This window comes from Amborella trichopoda, chromosome 2 (assembly GCF_054954075.1).
Source record: "Amborella trichopoda isolate Santa Cruz 75 chromosome 2, AtrichopodaSantaCruz75HAP2 v2.0, whole genome shotgun sequence".
Taxonomy (NCBI): domain Eukaryota; kingdom Viridiplantae; phylum Streptophyta; class Magnoliopsida; order Amborellales; family Amborellaceae; genus Amborella; species Amborella trichopoda.
The window spans coordinates 51,628,723-51,648,174 of record NC_142337.1 but is presented as its reverse complement, the minus strand read 5'-3'; the positions used below and the strand labels follow the sequence as shown (position 1 = coordinate 51,648,174).

The 19,452-nt window shown below is 36.4% G+C and overlaps 2 protein-coding genes across 3 annotated transcripts; both read left to right on the top strand.

Annotated features, from left to right (window-relative positions):
• The first annotated feature begins 1,626 nt into the window (after positions 1–1,626).
• LOC18431560 (uncharacterized) lies at positions 1,627–2,465 on the top strand. The gene is made up of 2 exons (XM_006841682.3): positions 1,627–2,059; positions 2,154–2,465. The coding sequence occupies exons 1-2, from the start codon at positions 1,816–1,818 to the stop codon at positions 2,228–2,230; spliced, it is 321 nt and encodes a 106-aa protein (XP_006841745.1). The 5' UTR covers positions 1,627–1,815; the 3' UTR covers positions 2,231–2,465.
• Positions 2,466–8,167: 5,702 nt separating this feature from the next.
• On the top strand, positions 8,168–16,990 carry BRD4 (bromodomain 4). 2 transcript variants are annotated; one of them, XM_006841683.3, is made up of 5 exons: positions 8,168–9,030; positions 9,788–9,837; positions 11,241–11,318; positions 11,548–12,049; positions 16,219–16,990. In XM_006841683.3, the coding sequence occupies exons 1-5, from the start codon at positions 8,899–8,901 to the stop codon at positions 16,726–16,728; spliced, it is 1,272 nt and encodes a 423-aa protein (XP_006841746.1). In that variant the 5' UTR covers positions 8,168–8,898; the 3' UTR covers positions 16,729–16,990. The 2 variants fall into 2 exon arrangements, with proteins under 2 accessions (XP_006841746.1, XP_020521065.1); XM_020665406.2 differs by lacking the exons at positions 8,168–9,030; positions 9,788–9,837 and adding an exon at positions 10,858–11,167.
• The last annotated feature ends 2,462 nt before the right edge of the window (positions 16,991–19,452 follow it).

The following is a 19,452-nucleotide window of genomic DNA, read 5'->3' as shown; positions in this document are numbered from 1 at the left end:
ATGATTTGCAATGATATGTCCTAAGCTCAATTCCTACCAACTGTAACGGCCTTATGCCCACTGAATCACCCCAAATAAAAAGAAAAACATGAGTTTGTTAGATAGTTCTAGATCTACAAAATATGCACTTTCCATAAGACAATACAAAAAAAATGTGGATAAAATATAACTAATTTTGTGTTTTTTGCTAGAATACAAAAATAAAAAATAAAAAGAGAACTAATTGTAATAATAACACAAATAAAACTATAATAGTTAATAATATAAAATATTAAATTATTTTTTAAAATTTAAAGGAACGAATAAGATCCACCTTAATTTAAAAAGCGGAGAGGTGTTTGATGTGAATCGGCATTCAAATCTAGGCCGAACCTTTCCTTATGCAGCATAAATGGAAACCCCTCAACAACTTTTGAATATCATTTTTGATCTACGACATACAAGCTTCAAAAATTTTGGATCAATAAAAAAAAAATGATTCTCTAAAAAGAGACCATTTATGTTTATTAGTAGAAAGAGGTAATATCTATTTTCACTCATTAGATGTCAAATTGGATGATTTAAAGTGAATCACGAAGTTTGAGATTTATTTTTTTTCAAATTTGTATCAATTCAATCATTCTTTTACAACCACCCATTTTAAAATTTAAGAGACAAAAATGACTTCTTTGTATAAAAAATAAATGGTAAACAATTACATCAAAATGAAATCTAAAAACAAGTAAAATGATTAGTAAAAAAGAGACCGTAACTCCTCGAAAATAGGACAATATCACTTTTTATCACATTATTTGATGGTAATTTTACCTCGTTATCACATATTCATTATGGTCACGGGTGTCATCTATCTCTCGCAAAAATAAGTCAGATGCTCTTTGAAGAACATATACTGCACTCCTTTGGGTTATTGTACTTTTCCTAACCAGAAAATCAAACTCTCTCTCTCTCTCTAGAGGAGCTTTCCCTAGATTGTGGAATACATGGGTTCTCTCCTTCCCCCTCTCCCTCTCTATTAGGAGTGATAATCAGGTAGGATCTGGATATGGGTTTGGCAGATCGGGTTTAGGTCTAGGTCCAAATGCTTTGACCCAAACCATGTCGGGTGGCGTCCAAGTTTGGATACGACATTGACCTTTATCGGATCGGGTCGGGTCCGAGCCACTTATCCTTGACCGGGGTCCGGGTCTTTGTAAAAGTTAATCGGGTCGGGTCCGTAACCCAATCTGGGTCCAAGTCCATGTAAAACTTAGTTGGGTGGAGTCAAGGGCTAGGTCGACCGGGACCCGGCCAAACCCTTCCACGCCTATTGTGCGCCGTGAGCACACGCAAACGAGACTACCAACATTTTAAAATTGGAATAATTGACCCTATCGATCATAGAACATTCCAACATAAAAAGCTTGACTCAACATTCCATGGTTCAAACTAACACACTAAGAGCGCTAATCAAGAGAAATATCAAATAAAAATGAAATTACAAGCTAATCCAAAGCTTAGAGCTCATTAATGCCAGCCAACAACCAACCCATATATCCTCTCTCTTACTTTTCCTAAAGAAAAGTGCACGCACTAAAAAGTTAGCCGTTAGAAACAGATTTTGAAATAGGCACCAAAAAAGGCAAGCTTGAGCTGTAAACTATCACAAAAAAAGTACATAAAGCTGGCAAATTGCCTTGAAGAACATATATCGATAGCAACCAATCGACATAGAGAAATTTGATTGCAACCCGTTTTTTATTGTACTCAAAATTGCACCACGCCTCCCTCTCTCTCGGTTTCTCTCTCTCTCTCTCTCTCTCTCTGTTTTCTTCATTGATGGAGAAATTGGCTTCAGAACAGAGAGAGGCCATAACGTGCACTGATGAGGATCTTAAGGAGCTAAAGGGATGCATAGAACTTGGTTTTGGGTTTGGCTTGGACGAAGACCACAAGCTCTGTGGGATGCTTCCTGCTCTCACTTTGTATTATGCGGTGAAAAGGCAGTATCTCAGTTGCAACTCCCACCCTTCTTCTTCTTCTTCAAATAGTGAACCCGAAGTAGCCATGGTTACAGTCTCTGGTATAATTTGCAGCAAAGCTTCATTATAATCTCTATCTCTATATGTTGTTTAATTGTTGGGTTCAGCTTCAAAAATATTGTGTTGGTGTTGCAGACGATTCACAACTGACGAAGACCAGGCTGAAGCATTGGGCGCAGGCTGTTGCTTGCTCCATTATGCAGTCATACTAAGTGGCTACAAATCAAAGGTTTCTCCTTTCAATAATTCATTTTTCCTTGGATTAGTATCTGTTAATTTTCCATATTTTTGTAACCGTGTTGCTTTTTGAGGGATATAAAAGAAAGAAAATAGATATAAGAAGAAAGTGCATTCTCTTGGGGAATTCGTGGTTCGTGTTTTGCTTTCCTATTTTATTGAAATGTTGATTCAGATTTTTTGGTTATACAAATGCAATTCTTGTTAGATGAATTTTTTCTGCAGCATCCTTCAAATTAGAACATAATAATGGAAACCAAAATTTTATAAGAGGGTAAAAACCCTGAATTAATAACTCAGGCTAAAGATCGAAAAGAGTTCCCTCTAAGATAACAGCAAAATTCTAACAAAGAGCTTTTCTCCCCTTTCGAATGGCATACAATGCGCCTGGTTGTTGATGATGTTCAAAAACAAGGCCTTGGGTGTGGGACTGCCCTTGGGCAGTCGACTCCGAGTCGTTTGTACAGACTCAATGGACTTTGCCAAAAGCTCCGACAAGTCTGTACAAGTCATGACATCAAAATGTAGGAGCTAGCCGAGTTTGGCTAATTCCTTCTTAGATTGGCTAGGTAAGTGTGTTGACCCCTAGTAGGCTCACCTCGAGTTTTATAATGCCAGTACGCATTGTTACACGGCTAACTTGAGTTTCAAATATATACCATCCAATTAAAATAATCAATGAAAAACATTGTGACCTATCGTGAGTAAAGTTCTTACCTATAAACCACACCAAAAGATAAAGGAAAAGTAGTATGTGCATCAAAGGATGCACTTCCGCAATAGCATCCCCTAAGAATGGTGGCCGCACCAAAACTTAAGAAGTTCTCAATTTTTATTTTTCAAAATTTGGTTTTTGACGCACGCTCTGGTCCAGATTTTTTATCTTCGTCTTTAAATGGATTTGGAAATAAGGTAGTTATTTTTCTTATACGGATAACAAGCGTGAGCAAGCGTATCTTCACAACTCATTTGATCGGGTTCAGGAGAAGAAAATATTAACTCCGGTACTATAAATAAAAGACAAAAGTTTATACAAGGTTGCAACCTTAAAAAGTAGAAATAAAGATGCACGTAAAATATCCATCATAAAAAGTTGTTTATATGTTGGAAAACTCTCTAATTGATCATCTCGACATCGAGATATATGAAAATAAAAAAGAAAAAAGATTTCGAGTTGCAACACATTATCTGGACCATCCATTTTCAAGATTTTCATGTGTTTATAGTTCTGCTTGATTTGAACTATATTTAAAGCTTAAAATTTCATAATTAGATATGAAAATAGATTCTCAAGCCATCCTAAAAAAAATTTATATGAAAATTACATTTATGATACGATTTAGAGGTGCACCTTAATTGGATTGTTTAAGGTTGCAACCTTAGACAAACCACACACTAAATCAAATAGGGAAAATTATCTGGAGGTCCAAATTTCATAAATGTTACTGGAGGTCCACCCCAGATGCTATTGTTTTTCTTTCAATTTGGCCCCTCTAGGCCCCTTTTTATTTTATTTTTTTCGAAATTTTTAGAAGTGTAGGGACCATTCCAAGGTCTAGGTCCTCAAACCACTTGGCTTGCATGAACAGTGTGGAAGCCAAGCGGTCCAAGGTCTAGACCTCAGAGTGATCCTAGTCTGTGAAATTTGCAATCAAGTATCAGTTCGAGGTTTAGAACATAGGACCAAACCTCGGACTGCTAGGTTTGCACAATGTCCACGTAAACCAAGTGGTCTAAAGTCTGGAACCTCAGACGGTCACTAGATGATAAATTTCACCATCCTGGTACCACTCCGAGGCCTAGATCCTAGGACTACTTGGCTTGCATGAACAGTGTGGAAGCTAAGCGGTCCAAGGTTTGGGACCTCGGACCGTCACTAGACAACAACTATCACCATCCCAGTACCGGTAAGAGGTCTAGAATTTCATACTATTAAGCTTGCATAATGTTCATGTAAACCAGGTTGTCCAAGATCTAGAACCTTGGATAAGTCACTGAACTGTAAATTTCGCAATCTAGTGATGGGTCTGAGTTTCCAGACCTCCTACTTAACTTTAATAATGTTCTTGCAGGCTAAGAGATCAAAGGATCCAGACCTCGGACTGGTCTATGTATTTTAAAAAAATTACAAAAATGAAAATAAAAAGCAGTCCAATGTTTGAAACATTGACTTAAGATAATTGGAAAAAAAAAAAAAAAAAGGCGAAAAAGAAACAAGAGCATGGGAGATGGACTCCTAATAAAATTTGTAACTCTCTATGTAAGTTTCTATTTTATTTAGGGCACGGACAAAGATATTTCTCTAGAAAAATACCTCTTCTTATCTCATAAATAGGACCCAATTGTGCCTTCCTCTCTAGAAGATTAATTCTCAATCGTGGTGCATACCGAAATACGTCATGAACAAGGCGAATTTTACTCTACCGCCCGATCTTTAATCAATGTCAAAGTTGGGAAAAATATTGTGCTAACTCCAAATTCGTATCCATTTCATTGTAAACCCTCCTTTTGATATTAGCATCTTTTAAAAGGTGCGGTTCCAGAAGGTTGCAACTTTAAACAATTTAATTAAAGCGCATTTCTATATTTTATCATAACATGTAATTTTGGTATAAATTTTTTATCTGAAAATATTTTTTTGTATCTAATTATAAAAGTTTAAATTTCAAAAATGGTTAAAATCAAATAGATCTATAAACACATGAAAATCTTGAAAATTGACAGTCTAGATAATGTATTGATGCATATTTTTGAGACTAATTTTTTTTTTTTTTCTTTTTTTCATATTCATACATCTCGATGTCGAGATGATCAATTATAAAGTTTTTAACATTAAAACAACATTTTAGATGGATTTTTTAGGTGCATGTTTAATTTTATATTTTAAGGTTGCGATCTTATATAAACTTTTTCCCCTTTTAAAAGCTATCAATGGACCCCTTCCCCTTCCCTCCCCCAACCCTTCTCTCTTCCTACACTTTTGTCTTTAGATTCAATTTGTCACATTTTCCTTTCGTTGACTATTAAGCCTTTGTAATAGCCGAGCTTTTTTCCATCGAATTTTTGTTTGAAATTGGCCAAACTATTTATAATTTCCGTAAATTATTTATAATTTCAACCACGTGCCTATATCAAAACCCAAGCGAGGAGTATTTTTAAGACTCCAAAATTTGGGGGTAGAGACCACGCTTAAAAACTGAAAACTTGAACATGCACCCAATCTTTTACCTAAAAAATTCGGGATTATGTATTTACTTTGGGTACAAAGAAGTCGCAATTACTTACAATCATTCGATGTGAAATCTGATAGTTTGAGTGTGTTATAAAATTCAAGAAAATTTCTTTTGAATTTCGAACTTGAACAATAAAATAAATGTATCCACCCAATTTCATATCCAATGGTCAAGATTAAAATGGCCTCTTTATATACTATCCCAAAAAATTTGACTCTCAAAGATTGCACATGGCATCCTATTTCTTGTATAGTCAGAACTAGGTATTTTAAATACTCAATATATTTTTCCTTACAAAATAAAAAAAAAACACATATGGTGATTGTAAACTGTATCCCAAATTTTTAGACCAAAAACTTCCTCCTAATTAGGTCATTTGACCTTGTATGTACACTATGGACATACAAAAAAATACTAAAATATAAAACGAGACAATTTTGGGTTAAAATTACGTGGAAGGTCGGTCAACATGAAGTTTTTTATTTTTTTGCAAAATTTACCTTCAATCAGTGGATAGCCAGATACCATCCTCGGGCCACATTTTAAATTTTTTATTTTGAGTTTTTTCGATAATAGAGTTGTGCCATAATGTTTGGTGCAGTGCCCAGGTGATTTGATTTAGCATCACTAGATCGCCTTCTGTGGTGTTCTTCAAAGCGATCCGAGGATGACATTCTCAGACCACAAAGACTAACTCTATTAAGCATTCGGAGGCGATCCAAGCTGCCTATTTTCGGACTACCTTCTCTGGTGCTTCTCAGGCCGGTCCTAGATTAGCTTCCTCGGACCGCATTAGCTCATTGGTTTGCTAAGATATAAGGTAGTCCGATGATGCCAGTCTCAGACTGCCTTCTGGATTGAGCAATGCTCCTCACACTAAGGCACAGCCCTACTACTGTAAAAACTAAAAAAAAAAAAATCCTCGTATTGGGTATAAGTGTCCATTGAAGGCTTTATGAGTGTTTGTAATTAAACATTTTATATAATGAAACTTGAACTCAATGGGAGAGTGGTCATGCGTAGAACATACTAAGCAAATGATGTTTGTTAAAACCGGACTGAGCTTGACTTGCTAAGACAGTCGGTTGGAAAAAAGCTATGTTACATGTGAATAGAGATTAAACCAATAAGGGTTATGATGGGTCATCCCTTAATGAGATTTGGAGTATGCTCGAAAGAATGAGCCGAGGGATTGTGTGACCCTTGTGTGTGATGGTAGCCCTCAGAGATGAGGACCAAAGCCTCATCCATATATCATCACACGAATGTGAACCACCTTTCAGGGTGAAAGCATATGTGCGAGAAGAGGTTACCCCTATGCACCATAAAACTGTGGTTACATCAGGTCTAGGTGACATTGGTTCGTCTCTAGAGGAGAACTTGAAATCTACATACAGAGATTACGTCCCCTTGTCTGTTGGCTGACTTTGGTGGCCCAATTATGAGCCCCTATGATAAATTGTGAGTCATAAGAACCACTGGGTCAGTTTGAGAAAGCAAGTATAAACCTTGATCCACAGTAGAAAGTGGAGTGCCCTAGTGGTTTATTATTCCTAAGCCATATGGATTCAATTCTCATCAAAAATATTTAATTATAATTATTTTGATGTTATTTGATTTTTAAAATTGTTGCTTGAATTTTTCTGAATGTCATGTATGATTTGAATTTATAAAACCAACGATAACCTTATCCTCTTTAAAAAATATTATTTGATTTCTATTTTCAAATTTTTTCTACATAATATTTTGATATCAAAATTTGGGTGCCCCCTCCTCTCTTAAATTCGCACTTGTAAAAAATATTCCCAATAAAATAAAACGATCAAAATACCCCTAAAAGTTTTAAGGGGTATTTTGGTCATTATATTTTATAGAAAAATTATTTTTAATATTTTTTAGGTGTACCCTATTGAGAATATGGCACGTACCAAATTTATATTCGTACAATTTGTAGAAAAATTTAAAAATAAAATATTTTGAGGTGTCGAATCTAGATTAAACGGCCAGTAGCGCACTTGATCTAAATTAGATGGCAGGATGGGGAACTATATTTAAGGGAAATATATATACATTTCCCTGTTCATATTGGGGGACAAAAGATTCCCATTTGTGAAAGTTCTACCTTACTTCAGACGGATAATTTAAGGGGAAACCCAAGTGACTATCGAATGTGCCCATATATATTTTTATGTGTGTGGTTTTTATAAGGTTGCAACCTTAAACAATCCAACTAAAGTTTACCTTCAAACTTCATCCTAACATGTAATTTTGTTGTAAAATTTTTTTAGGATTATCTTAAAATCTATTTTCATATCTAATTAGAAAATTTTAAACTTACAAAATGGGTAAAATCAATTAGATCTATAAACATATAAAAATCTTGAAAATAAAGTGTCTAGATAATGTGTTGCAAGATGCACTATTTATAGAACTCGAAAACTTTTTTTTTTTTTTTTTCAAATTCATACATTTCAACATCGAGATGATCATATTGAGGGTTTTTTAACATTAAAACAACCAATTCGAAAGATTCTTAAGACGCATTGTAATTCTAAATTTTAAAGTTGCAACCTTATGTAAACTTTTTCCATAGTTTTTTTGAATCTGAACCGTTTATAAAACACATCGAAACAGGGACCATCCATTGAAGGGTCCACTCCAATTCACACTTGGAACAAGCTGCACGCTAAATATTAACAACACGATATTTCGCTGCATTTTCTAAGAAAAGGCGCTCATGGATCTATTCCTTTTCCGAGATGCAGAGAGTATATATACCGCCATCAAAATAAACCAAGGGCAAAATATTCATAAAAAAAAATTCGTTAGAGACGAAGAGAAAACCCTATAATAAAATCGATCTGTGAAGGAGAGAGAAGAGACTGAAATGAATCTCTAGAGAGAGAGAGAAAAGCCCAAAAATCGATCTCTTTTCCAATCTTTTCAACCCACCATAGCCCAACCCTTCCCACATAAATACCGCCTGTTCAAAACCGCTTCCATTACAGAAACCAAAAACCCAAAATCAAACCCTTTTCCGACCAATACCACCAAATCCAAAACCACAAAACTCACAGAAAACGATTTCTCGTCTTCCTCGGATTCATCAGATGCCCCAGCAGAGGTTTTCTGAACTCTGATTCATCTCCAAAAAGCGGTTTTTCTCATGATAACAGGCGGTTTTCGGAGGCCACACTGCGTAGTCGGCCAAACAGGTTCTCTGTTTCTCCGGCGGAGGCCCCTAAAGGCGGTTTTCGGAAACAGCTTGTTTGGAAAGGGCAGTTTTTAGAGGTAGGGGCGTGTATGGTTTGCGTGGTGTATGTAATATAATGGCTTTGTTGGCCCTACTCTTTTAAACGGTGGAGATTTGATTCGTTGGTGAGTGGACGCCTTGGATTCGAGGTGGAGAGATGGTGAGGTGGGGCACCTGGGAAGAGTTGGTGCTTGGGGGGGCGGTTCTTAGGCATGGGACCCGAGCCTGGGAGGCCGTAGCTTCAGAGCTCCGAAGCAGAACCACTTTCCCTTACATTTTTACCCCTAAGGTGTTTCTCTTCATCTTTATTTATTTATTATTTTTTAAATGAATATTTCCCATTTTACCCTTAGCATCGCAGAGGTTGGCGATTATTTGTGTATTCAGTTATTAGACTCATCAAATGCAACTTTTTTTTATTGTGTTAGTATTCTAGTAGGTTGTTTAAATTATTTTATTATGTTAAGATCTAGGTTATTTACTTATTTTAGTATGAATTGGGTCTTTTTATTTCTACCTTGGGCTCTTTTGATTTATGGAGAATGGGCAAAATAATTTTACTCGAATTATTAAAGCATCTTTTGTTTTACGTTATTTTTTTTTTTAGAAAGTATATAACGAAATCATTTATTTTTTTGATACAAAAAGATCACAATTATTTTTATAGGTATGGTCATTTATGTAGGTCAAATTTCAAATTAGGTAAATGTAAGAGTGTTAATGACTGAATTCAAAGTTCAAAAAAAATAATTTAAACTTTGTAACATATTTCAACCATCCAATTTGACATCTAATCGATAAAAGTACCTTGTAATCTCCTTATTTAGGGTACAAAATGGTCTCATGCCGTAAAACATTGCTCTTTTTTATTATTTTTAAAAAAGCTTTACTTATAGGTGTTGCTTTCTCTTCCTTTGGGTGGAAGAAAAGCTCGATTTTTGTTTTAAAAGCATGTTATGTAAAAATGTCCAAATTACCCATCTGTTGGGAGATTAAGACAGATATTTGTATATTATTTGATGAGGGGAATATTTTGAAATTTACAGGAATGTCAGGAGAAGTACGAGGATTTACGGGAGCGGTACTGTGAGTCAGAGTAAGCGGGTTTCTCCATTCCCTTTTACTTCCAATAAGTGGGGTTTTGCTCTCTCCCTTGTGTTATCGTTTGGGGCCTCTTAACACTGATCAAGATTCCCGGGACCGTTTCTGAACAAAAGTGCAGAACAGTCACGGAATCCCATTGCGCTCTCAACCTGACAAATAACTTTCAAAACAAACACTGCTCGTGGAATTATCGTTTTCGTCCAACCCAAAGAACGAAAGGATCCCCGCTTGATAGGGGTGGCAATGGACGGACCCGACCCGAAGGTAGACCTGATCGGCAATGGACGGATCCAACCTGATGGGTAGACCTGATTCGGGTCCGGGTATAGGGTTCAAAGCTTGGACTTGATTGGTTGAGTTTGGGTCTAAATCTTGGATCCAAATACCCTTCACGTCCAAATCCGGCCCCGTAATATTTTTTTGGGTCTTAATATATAAAATATATTTAAATATTATTAAATATATATTTTAATTTTTAGGTCCGTTGCGATCCGTACTGTTGGATGTCATTTGAAATTTATGTGTGGACTGGGTCAAATTTGGGAAACATATGGCAAGGTCTTTTCTTTTCCATAGTTGTTATTTTTGTAGTTTTGCGGTTGGTTATTGTGGATCAAGAAATATTTTATATTTTTTGGAATATAATCCAGAATCATTTTATATTTTATATTTGAAGTTTTTATTTTTTGAAATTTGTGGAGCCGTCTATAGATAGGACATCGGACCGCCCTATTCTGATAATGGCAACATCAGATCATCCTACAATTTGATGTACTCTTATCATATTTGGTGTTTGGATGTTTTAAATATTAGATCGTTTTGATACTTAGAAATTTTTTTAACTTTAAAGCGATAAGATATCAGTGATATCGGAACCCTTGGCCACCCTAAAAGATACCCTAAGGCCCTAGAAAACATCCATCGGGCCACCCTAAAAATGCCAAAAAAATAAAATAAAAAATAAAAGTGGTTCAATGTTTTGTATCATTAGACCGAAAACAAAACAATTTCTATGCAAAATCCCCCATTCGAGTTTCGTCTAGGGCTGGCAACAAGTCAGGCCGGGGCTAGACCTAGCCTGTTCTTGTTCCCATAAGGCTGGCCCGGCAAGGCCTGGCTAGGACCTGGCCAAAAAAGGTCTTGAGATATGGTGCCAAGGGCTACATTCTTTGCCTCCTGCCCTAGGATTTTTACGGCCTGGCCAGGCCTCCCGGCCGATTGCCGGCCTCTCTATCTAAATATTCCGGCCCATTGCTGGCCCGTCCATCGTTAGAGATTTACAGTAAAAGAACCAAACAGAACCCCACAATGCGGGTACTGTGGTAATTTCTGAATCTAAATCAATCATAATATTCATTTATCTTATATGCTAATTGAGTTTCGTGTTTTTTGTAGTGCCTGGTTCGAAGAACTTCGAAAGCTTAGAGTTGCAGAACTGAAGCGTGAGCTCGAGCGATCCGACGACTCCATCGGGTTCGTGTTCACTTATCAAGACCTCAGGAATCTCATGTTTTCTCACACTAAATAGCACCCTAAAATGAAATATCTGAGAAAACTTTGTTACCAGCATATGGGAAAGCCAAAATAATTTACACATCAAATTTATACGCTTTTCACCCTAGAAAAAATCTCATATTTCATAAGAAAAGCCCAAAAAAAAAAAACTGATATCAAATGACATTTATTTACCATCCATCTCCAGATCTCTGCAATCGAGGCTCGAGAGCCTCAAGTCAGAGAGAGAAAGTGGCAACTTGGAATACGAATCGCACCTGCCGGAAACCTCCCAACCAGCCAGCAACCTCGCTGGGAAACCAGAAAACGGCTCATCGGCTGGAAGTTCCACCCAATGCCAACAAGGCAGGTTATGGTTGCCAGAAAACCAGATTCCGGAGTCTCATTCGAGGGAAAAGCAAATAGAAGACCGGCCAGAAAACTCAGACTCGGGGAAACGAGCGGTTACGATCAGAAAGAAGAGAGGGAGGAGAGGGAAAGCGAGGCGAGAGAATAGTTTGGGGGAGAGCGACGTTCAAAGCTATGCTAACGCCGTTAGTAGGGACGGGGAATTGACGGGCGCCTGTGGCAGGGATAACGGCGAGGTGGACGGAGAGAGGGAGGCGGACTCTCGGTGGTTGTCAGAGTTTCTGACTGCCTTCATGGAGAGGAAGGAGGGTTCTGTTTTCCGGCGACGGTTGGAAATCCAGGTACGAGAAATAACCCATGCCACTGATGTGCCCTAATCTTTGAATATTCGGAAAAGTTTATATTCTAAACAATCAAATTAGAGCCTACCTCAAAACTTTCATCAGAAGAGATTGTTTTGGTCTCAATGATCAGATTGATCAACACGACATCAAGTTATATGAACATGAGAACAAAAATGGATTTCAAATATTTGAAATAGTGCATCTTGTAATGTATTTCTGCATTACTTTTTAAACTTCAAATTTTATAACTAAGGATATGAAAATATAATTTAAGACTATCACAAAATTTTTTAAGTATTAAAACCATATTTCTCGGCACTATTTGAAGGTAGACTCTAATATGATTGATTAGAGCCTATCTCTGTACAAACCGCACCCTTTATTATTGCCCTAGGAGTTTTGTGAGAAATTTTGGAAATGTTGTTTTGGGTCTTTGGCTGGTGTCTAGTCCGAACAGTGTGAGAAGAAACGGCACATCAAATTTCTCTTCAAAAGTCAAGGTATTTGGGACGTATAAATTAAAAATCTCAAAATTGACCCAAAAAAATGTTAGTGCGCAAAACTTGTGCATGGAAGTGTCCCAAAGACACCGAGATGTCTAACATGGATTCGAGGTCCCAAATGTCAACTTCAAAATTGGTATTTTAGATCGATAAATTGTTTAAAAAGATGGTTGAAGCGAGATTCTAAATGATATTAAATTATTTTTATAGTGAGATTTATTTTTAAGAAAAAATATATAATGAGATTATTTACTTTTAGTATAAGAATCTTAACCAATGGATATGAAATTGGATGGTTGTATTTATTCCATTGACCAAGCTCAAACTTCAAAATAAATTTTTTCAAATTTTGTGACAGACCCAAGTTATGAAATTTTACATCGGATGGTTATAAGTAATTGTGACCTCTTTATATCAAAGGTAAATAATTTCATTGTATACTATCTTTTTTTTCTTTAATGTTACGTATAATACTTTTTAGAGCAAGATTTCAATGGATAGTTCAATAAGAAGTGTCCAATTGAAAAGGTCCAATACTTTTGTTTTTTTTTTTTTAAATTAGTTACTGTGAACTTCATTAACCCTTGAACTATTACAGCGACGTTTAAAAGAAAAAGATGTAACCATCAATGAAAGTTGGTGCACACCACCGATGAAAGTTGGTCCAATGCTATTGTTGTCTTTAGAATATCAACGTGAGCCAAAGCATGACACACGGTGTCTATGTCACATAGATGGGGAACATTTGCATGCACTGGCCTGCCTACTCACAAGATATAGCTTTATATTTTTCCATATATGGATCGTCTAATATACTTTCCAAATAAAATAATTTAAGTGGTGCAGAACTATCTTAAATTTGGGAAAATTTTATGTAGATTCAAGGCTTTAAACAATCAAATTAGAGCTTACCTCAAAAATTTCATTAAAAGAGGTTGTTTTGATGCTCAAATATCCTCAAATTGATTATCTCGACATCAAGATGCATGGACATAATAAAAAAAATGGAGTTCACGTTTTGGAAATAGTATATTTTGTAATGCATTGATTGACCGTTAATTTTCAAGATTTTCAAGTTTTCATAGATCTATCGATCTACACTATTTTTTAAGTTTTGAACTTTATAAATAAAGATGAAATTATATTTTTAGGCTATCACAAAGATTTTTAGTATTAAAACTACATTTCTCGATACTATTTGAATTTGAAGGCAGGCTCTAATTTCATTTTCTAGAGCCGTGGGTCTCTATACAAACCGCACCCAATGTAATTTATATAGGACTTGACTGGTTGACTACCAAACTCTTTTGGTATATTTGGATAAAATTATTTTGACAGCCTCAAGGAATTATGGTTGACGTTGGTGGTAGTAGGCCTGCCTCTTAATTATGGTAATTTAACCATAATTAAATAGGTAGCAGATTTCATACTCCTGCAGGAGTGTACTGTTGCTCCCTCCGGTGAAACCGAATAAAGGAGCAATTTAAAGGCACCAAATTTTGGGGATGCAGCCTTTCCAACCCATAGGCTAACCTCATAAAAAACGTTTTTTTAATTGACTCTCTGTGATAGAAAAAATAATGTCTCAAGATTGGACCGTGACTGTCTTAATTTTTTTTATGGCGAGACATTAGTGTCGGAAACACAAAATTTCAATTTATTATTTTTAAATTTAGTAAAAATTTTGGTGGTTATGAAATTTTCAGATGGAAAAAAGCCTCCCGAATAGGTCTTTTGACTGAGGGAGGAGATGCATAGTACATACTCCCACGGGAGCATAGTTTTTGTTCCTAGTTGGTCTTTTTGACTGAGGGAGTGGATGCGCTTACGGAATGCGTAAATAAAAAATTAAAGAGAAATCATTGATCTAGGAACAGAGGGGTCCCACCAAAAACTCATGTCCTTTAGCCTCAGAAATAATATGCTACTGTGGGAGCAAACTGTCTATTTGATCCCTCGTGTAAAAAATGTCCTTGGAAATATTCATGGATTTAAAAATTGGGGATCTATTTAAATATAATCAGATGATTTTATTTAAAAAAAGATTCTGAGCTCATTAACACTTAGATCTTGGTGTCCAATATTTCGACAACATACGTTCAATTTTGGGAAAATTTTTTTTCAGCAAGTAAGTCCACCATTGAGAACAAGTTCTCACATTAAACTTTGTATTTCTAATAGTTGGGAATTGTAAATTATCCATTGTATGTGTGTGATGTTCTCGTAATATCTTTTCTGTCCACATACAATACCGCTTGATGGGGCCAGCATTGCAAGTTGAGGGAAAATAGATACCAAAAGCTTGAAAAACAACAAAAAATGGATTACAAGAAGTAAAGATATAAAATGAAACAAAGATGTCTATGAGAAGGAAAACAAGAAATGTATGGCAAGAGCACGCATACAAGATTCCAAAGGAAAAGAGGAACACAAAGAAGGAGAAAAAAGAAAACAGAGAGCCCACAAAAAGAGAAAAAACAAAGGAAGAAGAAGAACAAGAGAATAACGAGGAACCGTCCGCTAGGTTAAGTTTCGAATAGGTATTGCTTGAAAACAGAATAAATTTAGTTTCGAATAGGTGTAGATTGAAAATAGAATAAATTTGGTTTGGAATTAGGGTATTCCAACTATCTCTAGGTCGGCAGGGGTATTTATAGAATCAATGTTTAAGGGTTAATTTGAGGACAATAGGTAATCCTGCATAAGAGCACCTCTCCTAGCCCTCTCCCAGTAAGGCGGCTTAGATTATTGGAAAATTTGGGAGCAGCTACTTAGAGGGCTCTGTATGGTATGATTGTGATGGTTACAGTCTCATAAACCAATCATTGTGAAATTGTGGTTGATTAATAAAGAAGTATAACTATTATTCCTGTCAAAGTAAAAAAGAACTTAGAAGGCTTCAAGAAGCACTTCAAACGTGCATATGGCTTTTCGGCAAAATATGTTGCAACTGGGGTTGGTATTTCCATTTATCAGTAAAGAGAATAAGAAGGAATTGTCTACCATTGTCACAATCATTATTGTCCTTCAAATTTCACAATGGGTGGTTGAAAGAGTGTTATTGAATAGACATAAAATTCCAAAAAAAAATCTTGGACTTCGTGACTCACCTTTAGTCATCTAATTTGACATCAAATGAGTGTGAATGACCGCGACTTTCCTGTACAAAAGATAAGTGGTCTCTTTATAGACAAATCCTAATCCGACCGACGTAGTTGCGTCCCATCAACTCTGTACAAGCTGAAGGGGGCTAGTGCTTAACTTAGTGCTGTCCTTCGACATGTTCAACACAATATCCTCATGACTTCGTTACTTGGTGAACGACCCATTGTTATCTTGATACCCTTCTTCCTCAACGCATCCTCACCTTGTCGAAGGACGGCACTAAGTTTAGCAGTAGCACCCTTCAGCATGTACAGAGTTGATGGGACGCAACCAAGTTGGCCCGGATCAGAAGTCTCCTTTTTTGCAATAACTCCTAAATTTTTAGAACTTTCCCAGACCCAATTGTACTCTCCCTAGTTCAACCAGCTGACTCAGGATCACGACACTAGGACTTGTACTTTCCAAGGTTGCATTTTGAAATATTTGTTAGATTTATCCCAACACTTCTAATACAAGATTTTTCTTGTTTTGATGTGTTCTGTTTACATAAAACAACAGAAGAAAGCGAGGTACAAGAAGATGATCAGGCGTCACATAGACTTCGAGGTGATGAAATCGAGACTTGAGGCGAATCTATACACCACACGTTTCGAGCTCCTCAGAGACCTCCTCCTCCTATTCAACAATGCCCTCTTGTTCTTCCCTAAAACCTCACAAGCACACAAATCAGCTCTTTCTCTACGAGCATTCACAACCAAAATGTTGCAAGAACACCGACGGAGCGGCACCAAAACATCAAATTCCAACGAGCTGGACCCTACCCCAATGGCTATCACCAATCCCTCGAATCCTCGTAGTGGCGGACCAATTGGGCACCATCCTGCGGGAAAGGTGGCTAGAAAAGTGACGGCGAAGATTCCGGTGTTAGAAATGAAAAGAGAGAGTAAGAATCCGACTGTTAGTCCGGCGAGTAGGGGTATTGGGAGGCCAGCAAAGAGGGGTAGAGATGGAGGGAAGAAGCCTAGTCATATGGTGAGCAGGGGAGGGAAGAGAGGGAGGAGGGTTTGAATTTTTCAGGCATGTTTTGAATTTTGGTGAGGGTTTCTTTGAGGAGCTGTGCAGTTTTGGTGGTGGGGAGAGGGGAAGTGTAAAGTCCGGAATCGTGTGTACTTCATTATGTACTGTGAGGATATATGGTCTTTTTTTTCTTCTTCTTTTTTTCTTTTTTCTTTCCTTTTTTTTGACACCCTTTTAGTTTTGTTTGATTTTTTTTTTTTTTTAACCAATGAATGTAATTGGCGGTTGTATGTATGGAAATCACTTTCTCCCTCATGCGTCACTAGACAAGATGGTCCAGCCGGGCCCGGTTAGCTTGACCTAAATAAGTAGGGCCTGGGCTATAAATTGTAGCCTGAGGATCGAGCGGAGGCCGCCCTCTTTTGTTCTTGTTTTCTCTTTTATTCATCTTCATTTGTTCTTTTTTTGCCTGGCCCTAAAAAGAACAAGGCTGGCCCTGGTCAAAGGGGTCGGACCAAGGCCAAGGCTAAGCCTGGCCCATTCCTAGAAATGGGTACATGTGCAACTTAGTGAACTTTGGATTTGATGCTAATCAAAATCACCCACATAAAGAGATTTCATTTTATGTAGGATTGAGATATTTCTTATTATGTGAAATTGATATTGATAAATTTTTTAAAATAAATATAAATCTAAAAAGGTTTTGAGATACATGTAAGATCTATAAGAAGTTTTCTATTTAGTTTATATATATATATATATATATATATATATATATATATATATGGGATGAAAATGCAGAGAATTTTTTGTGCCTATTTGGGTCACCATATGGGAATGGTGGTTCATCTAGAGAGAGAGGAGTAGGGCATCTTGTGCATAAGATGTAAGGTTAGGTTTCCTTTTAGAGGTAAGACAGCTTCAAGATAGTGCCTCTTGCACAGTGAGAGGGTGTTTTTTTTTTTAGAGAAACGATTCCTCTTAAAGGTAAGAGAGTTTCAAGATGGTGCCTCTTGCATAGTGAGAGAGTGTTTTTTTTTATTAGAGAAACGGTTTTCATGGAGATTTTTAATGGTTTCCCTAATATGAATGATTACAATGATCTAGAGAATGATATATCTAGAGAAAGATAATGATAATGATATATTGATAATGTTAATGATATATTGTAATCTCTTTCTAATGTATATAAATTTGTTGTAATCACATCTTTGATTGAGTCAATCAAAGATGAGTACATATCAATTATAAATAGAACCCTCATCCCACTCTATGAGGTGCGGAGAATTCTACAGAAATATTGTCCTCTAAATTTCTTCTCCCAAAAAAAAAAATCTCGTCAAAAAAAAAAACTTTCGTCTCCAAAATAACAAAAAATCTCATCAAAAACTTTCTCTAGTCTCTAAAAGAAAAATATATTTAGCCTCGTCCAACCGACTTACGTCTTCGTCAAAAAATTTGTATCTAGTCTCGTCCATCTCGTCCAACCCACTTGCACCTAATGCCTTTCCCTGATCTCGTCCATATAAAAAAAAAAAAGTAAAATAAAATAAAATAAAATAAAAAATAATAAAATAATAATAATAATTATCAGCTCTTGCCCTTCATTGTTGTCCCTCTCTCTATACAGATTTCCAATTCTCTCTCTCTAGAATTCCCTAATTCTTTATAAAATCAGCACTCTATTCATTCGCTTCTCTATTAAAAGCAAAGCTCTCCTGTTTAATTCTGAATCTTTCAATATTCAACACCATAAAATCTTTTACAATCAAACTTCTCTTTCTTTGATAACGGCAAACAAAACACCCAATACCTTCTTTTCTCGACTAACCTTCTCTTTCTCATTCTTTTTGTTGCTAGATAAATCCAATCTCAAGCTCTCTATCTCTTTTTCACGTCCAAACTCGAAACATATTGTTTTAAAAAGCCATCTGCGTCTCTTTTCTCTACAAAGAACCTCAATTTGTTTTTGCACTCTATAACTATTATCATGTCTTCATCTATCCAATTTCGAAACTTTCTTCCTCACCTTATGGCAATCAAGCTCTCCAATAACAATTTTCTAATATGGAAAGGTCAAATCATTCTTATTGCTAGATGACAATGCATCATGGGACATCTTGATGGTTCTACACCGGAGCCTTCTAAATTTCTCCTCTCTGATAACGACTAATCCAGAATATGAACATAACTAATCCAGAACATGAACAGTGGTATGCTTGTAATCAACTAATCATAGCATAGATAAACTCTACGTTGTTCCTTGATATTTTGGCACAAGTTCCTGACATTGCCACCACAAAAGATCTCTGGTCCACCCTTCACGATTCCTTTGCGCAACAATCTAAGTTGCGATTGATTCACCTTCACATCAAGCTTCAACATTGTACACGTAGGGCACAATCCATTCAAGAGTATTTAAATAAGATGAAATCTCTCTTTGATCAGTTGGCCATTATCCAACATCCAGTTGATGATAAGGAAAAAGTTCGCTATGTTTTACGTGGGCTTGGTGAGGAATACAAAATGTTTGTTACTTCAGTTATAGCTCGACCACCTCTCCTGTCATATACATCTCTCCGTCCTCTTCTACTTGAATCTTTCACCTATGGAAAACAATGACTCAACTGTTGTATTTAGACCCACACATGAGGCTCTCTATGCTTCCTCTCAAATGTCCAAAGGGAGAGGAAAAGGACGAGGTCATGGAAGATGAAGAGGATAAAGTCATGGCAATCCCGCTGGTGGTCAAGTGGTTTGTCTCCCTATCTCGAC

What these genes read in the sequence shown, in the direction of transcription:
- BRD4 (XM_006841683.3), top strand. Translation starts at nt 8,899, where the DNA reads ATGGTGAGGTGGGGCACCTGGGAAGAGTTGGTGCTTGGGGGGGCGGTT. An exon ending in CTTACATTTTTACCCCTAAG is followed by an intron (nt 9,031 to 9,787) that starts GTGTTTCTCTTC and finishes TGAAATTTACAG; the next exon opens with GAATGTCAGGAGAAGTACGA. An exon ending in GGCGACGGTTGGAAATCCAG is followed by an intron (nt 12,050 to 16,218) that starts GTACGAGAAATA and finishes ATAAAACAACAG; the next exon opens with AAGAAAGCGAGGTACAAGAA.
- LOC18431560 (XM_006841682.3), top strand. Translation starts at nt 1,816, where the DNA reads ATGGAGAAATTGGCTTCAGAACAGAGAGAGGCCATAACGTGCACTGAT. An exon ending in AGCCATGGTTACAGTCTCTG is followed by an intron (nt 2,060 to 2,153) that starts GTATAATTTGCA and finishes TTGGTGTTGCAG; the next exon opens with ACGATTCACAACTGACGAAG.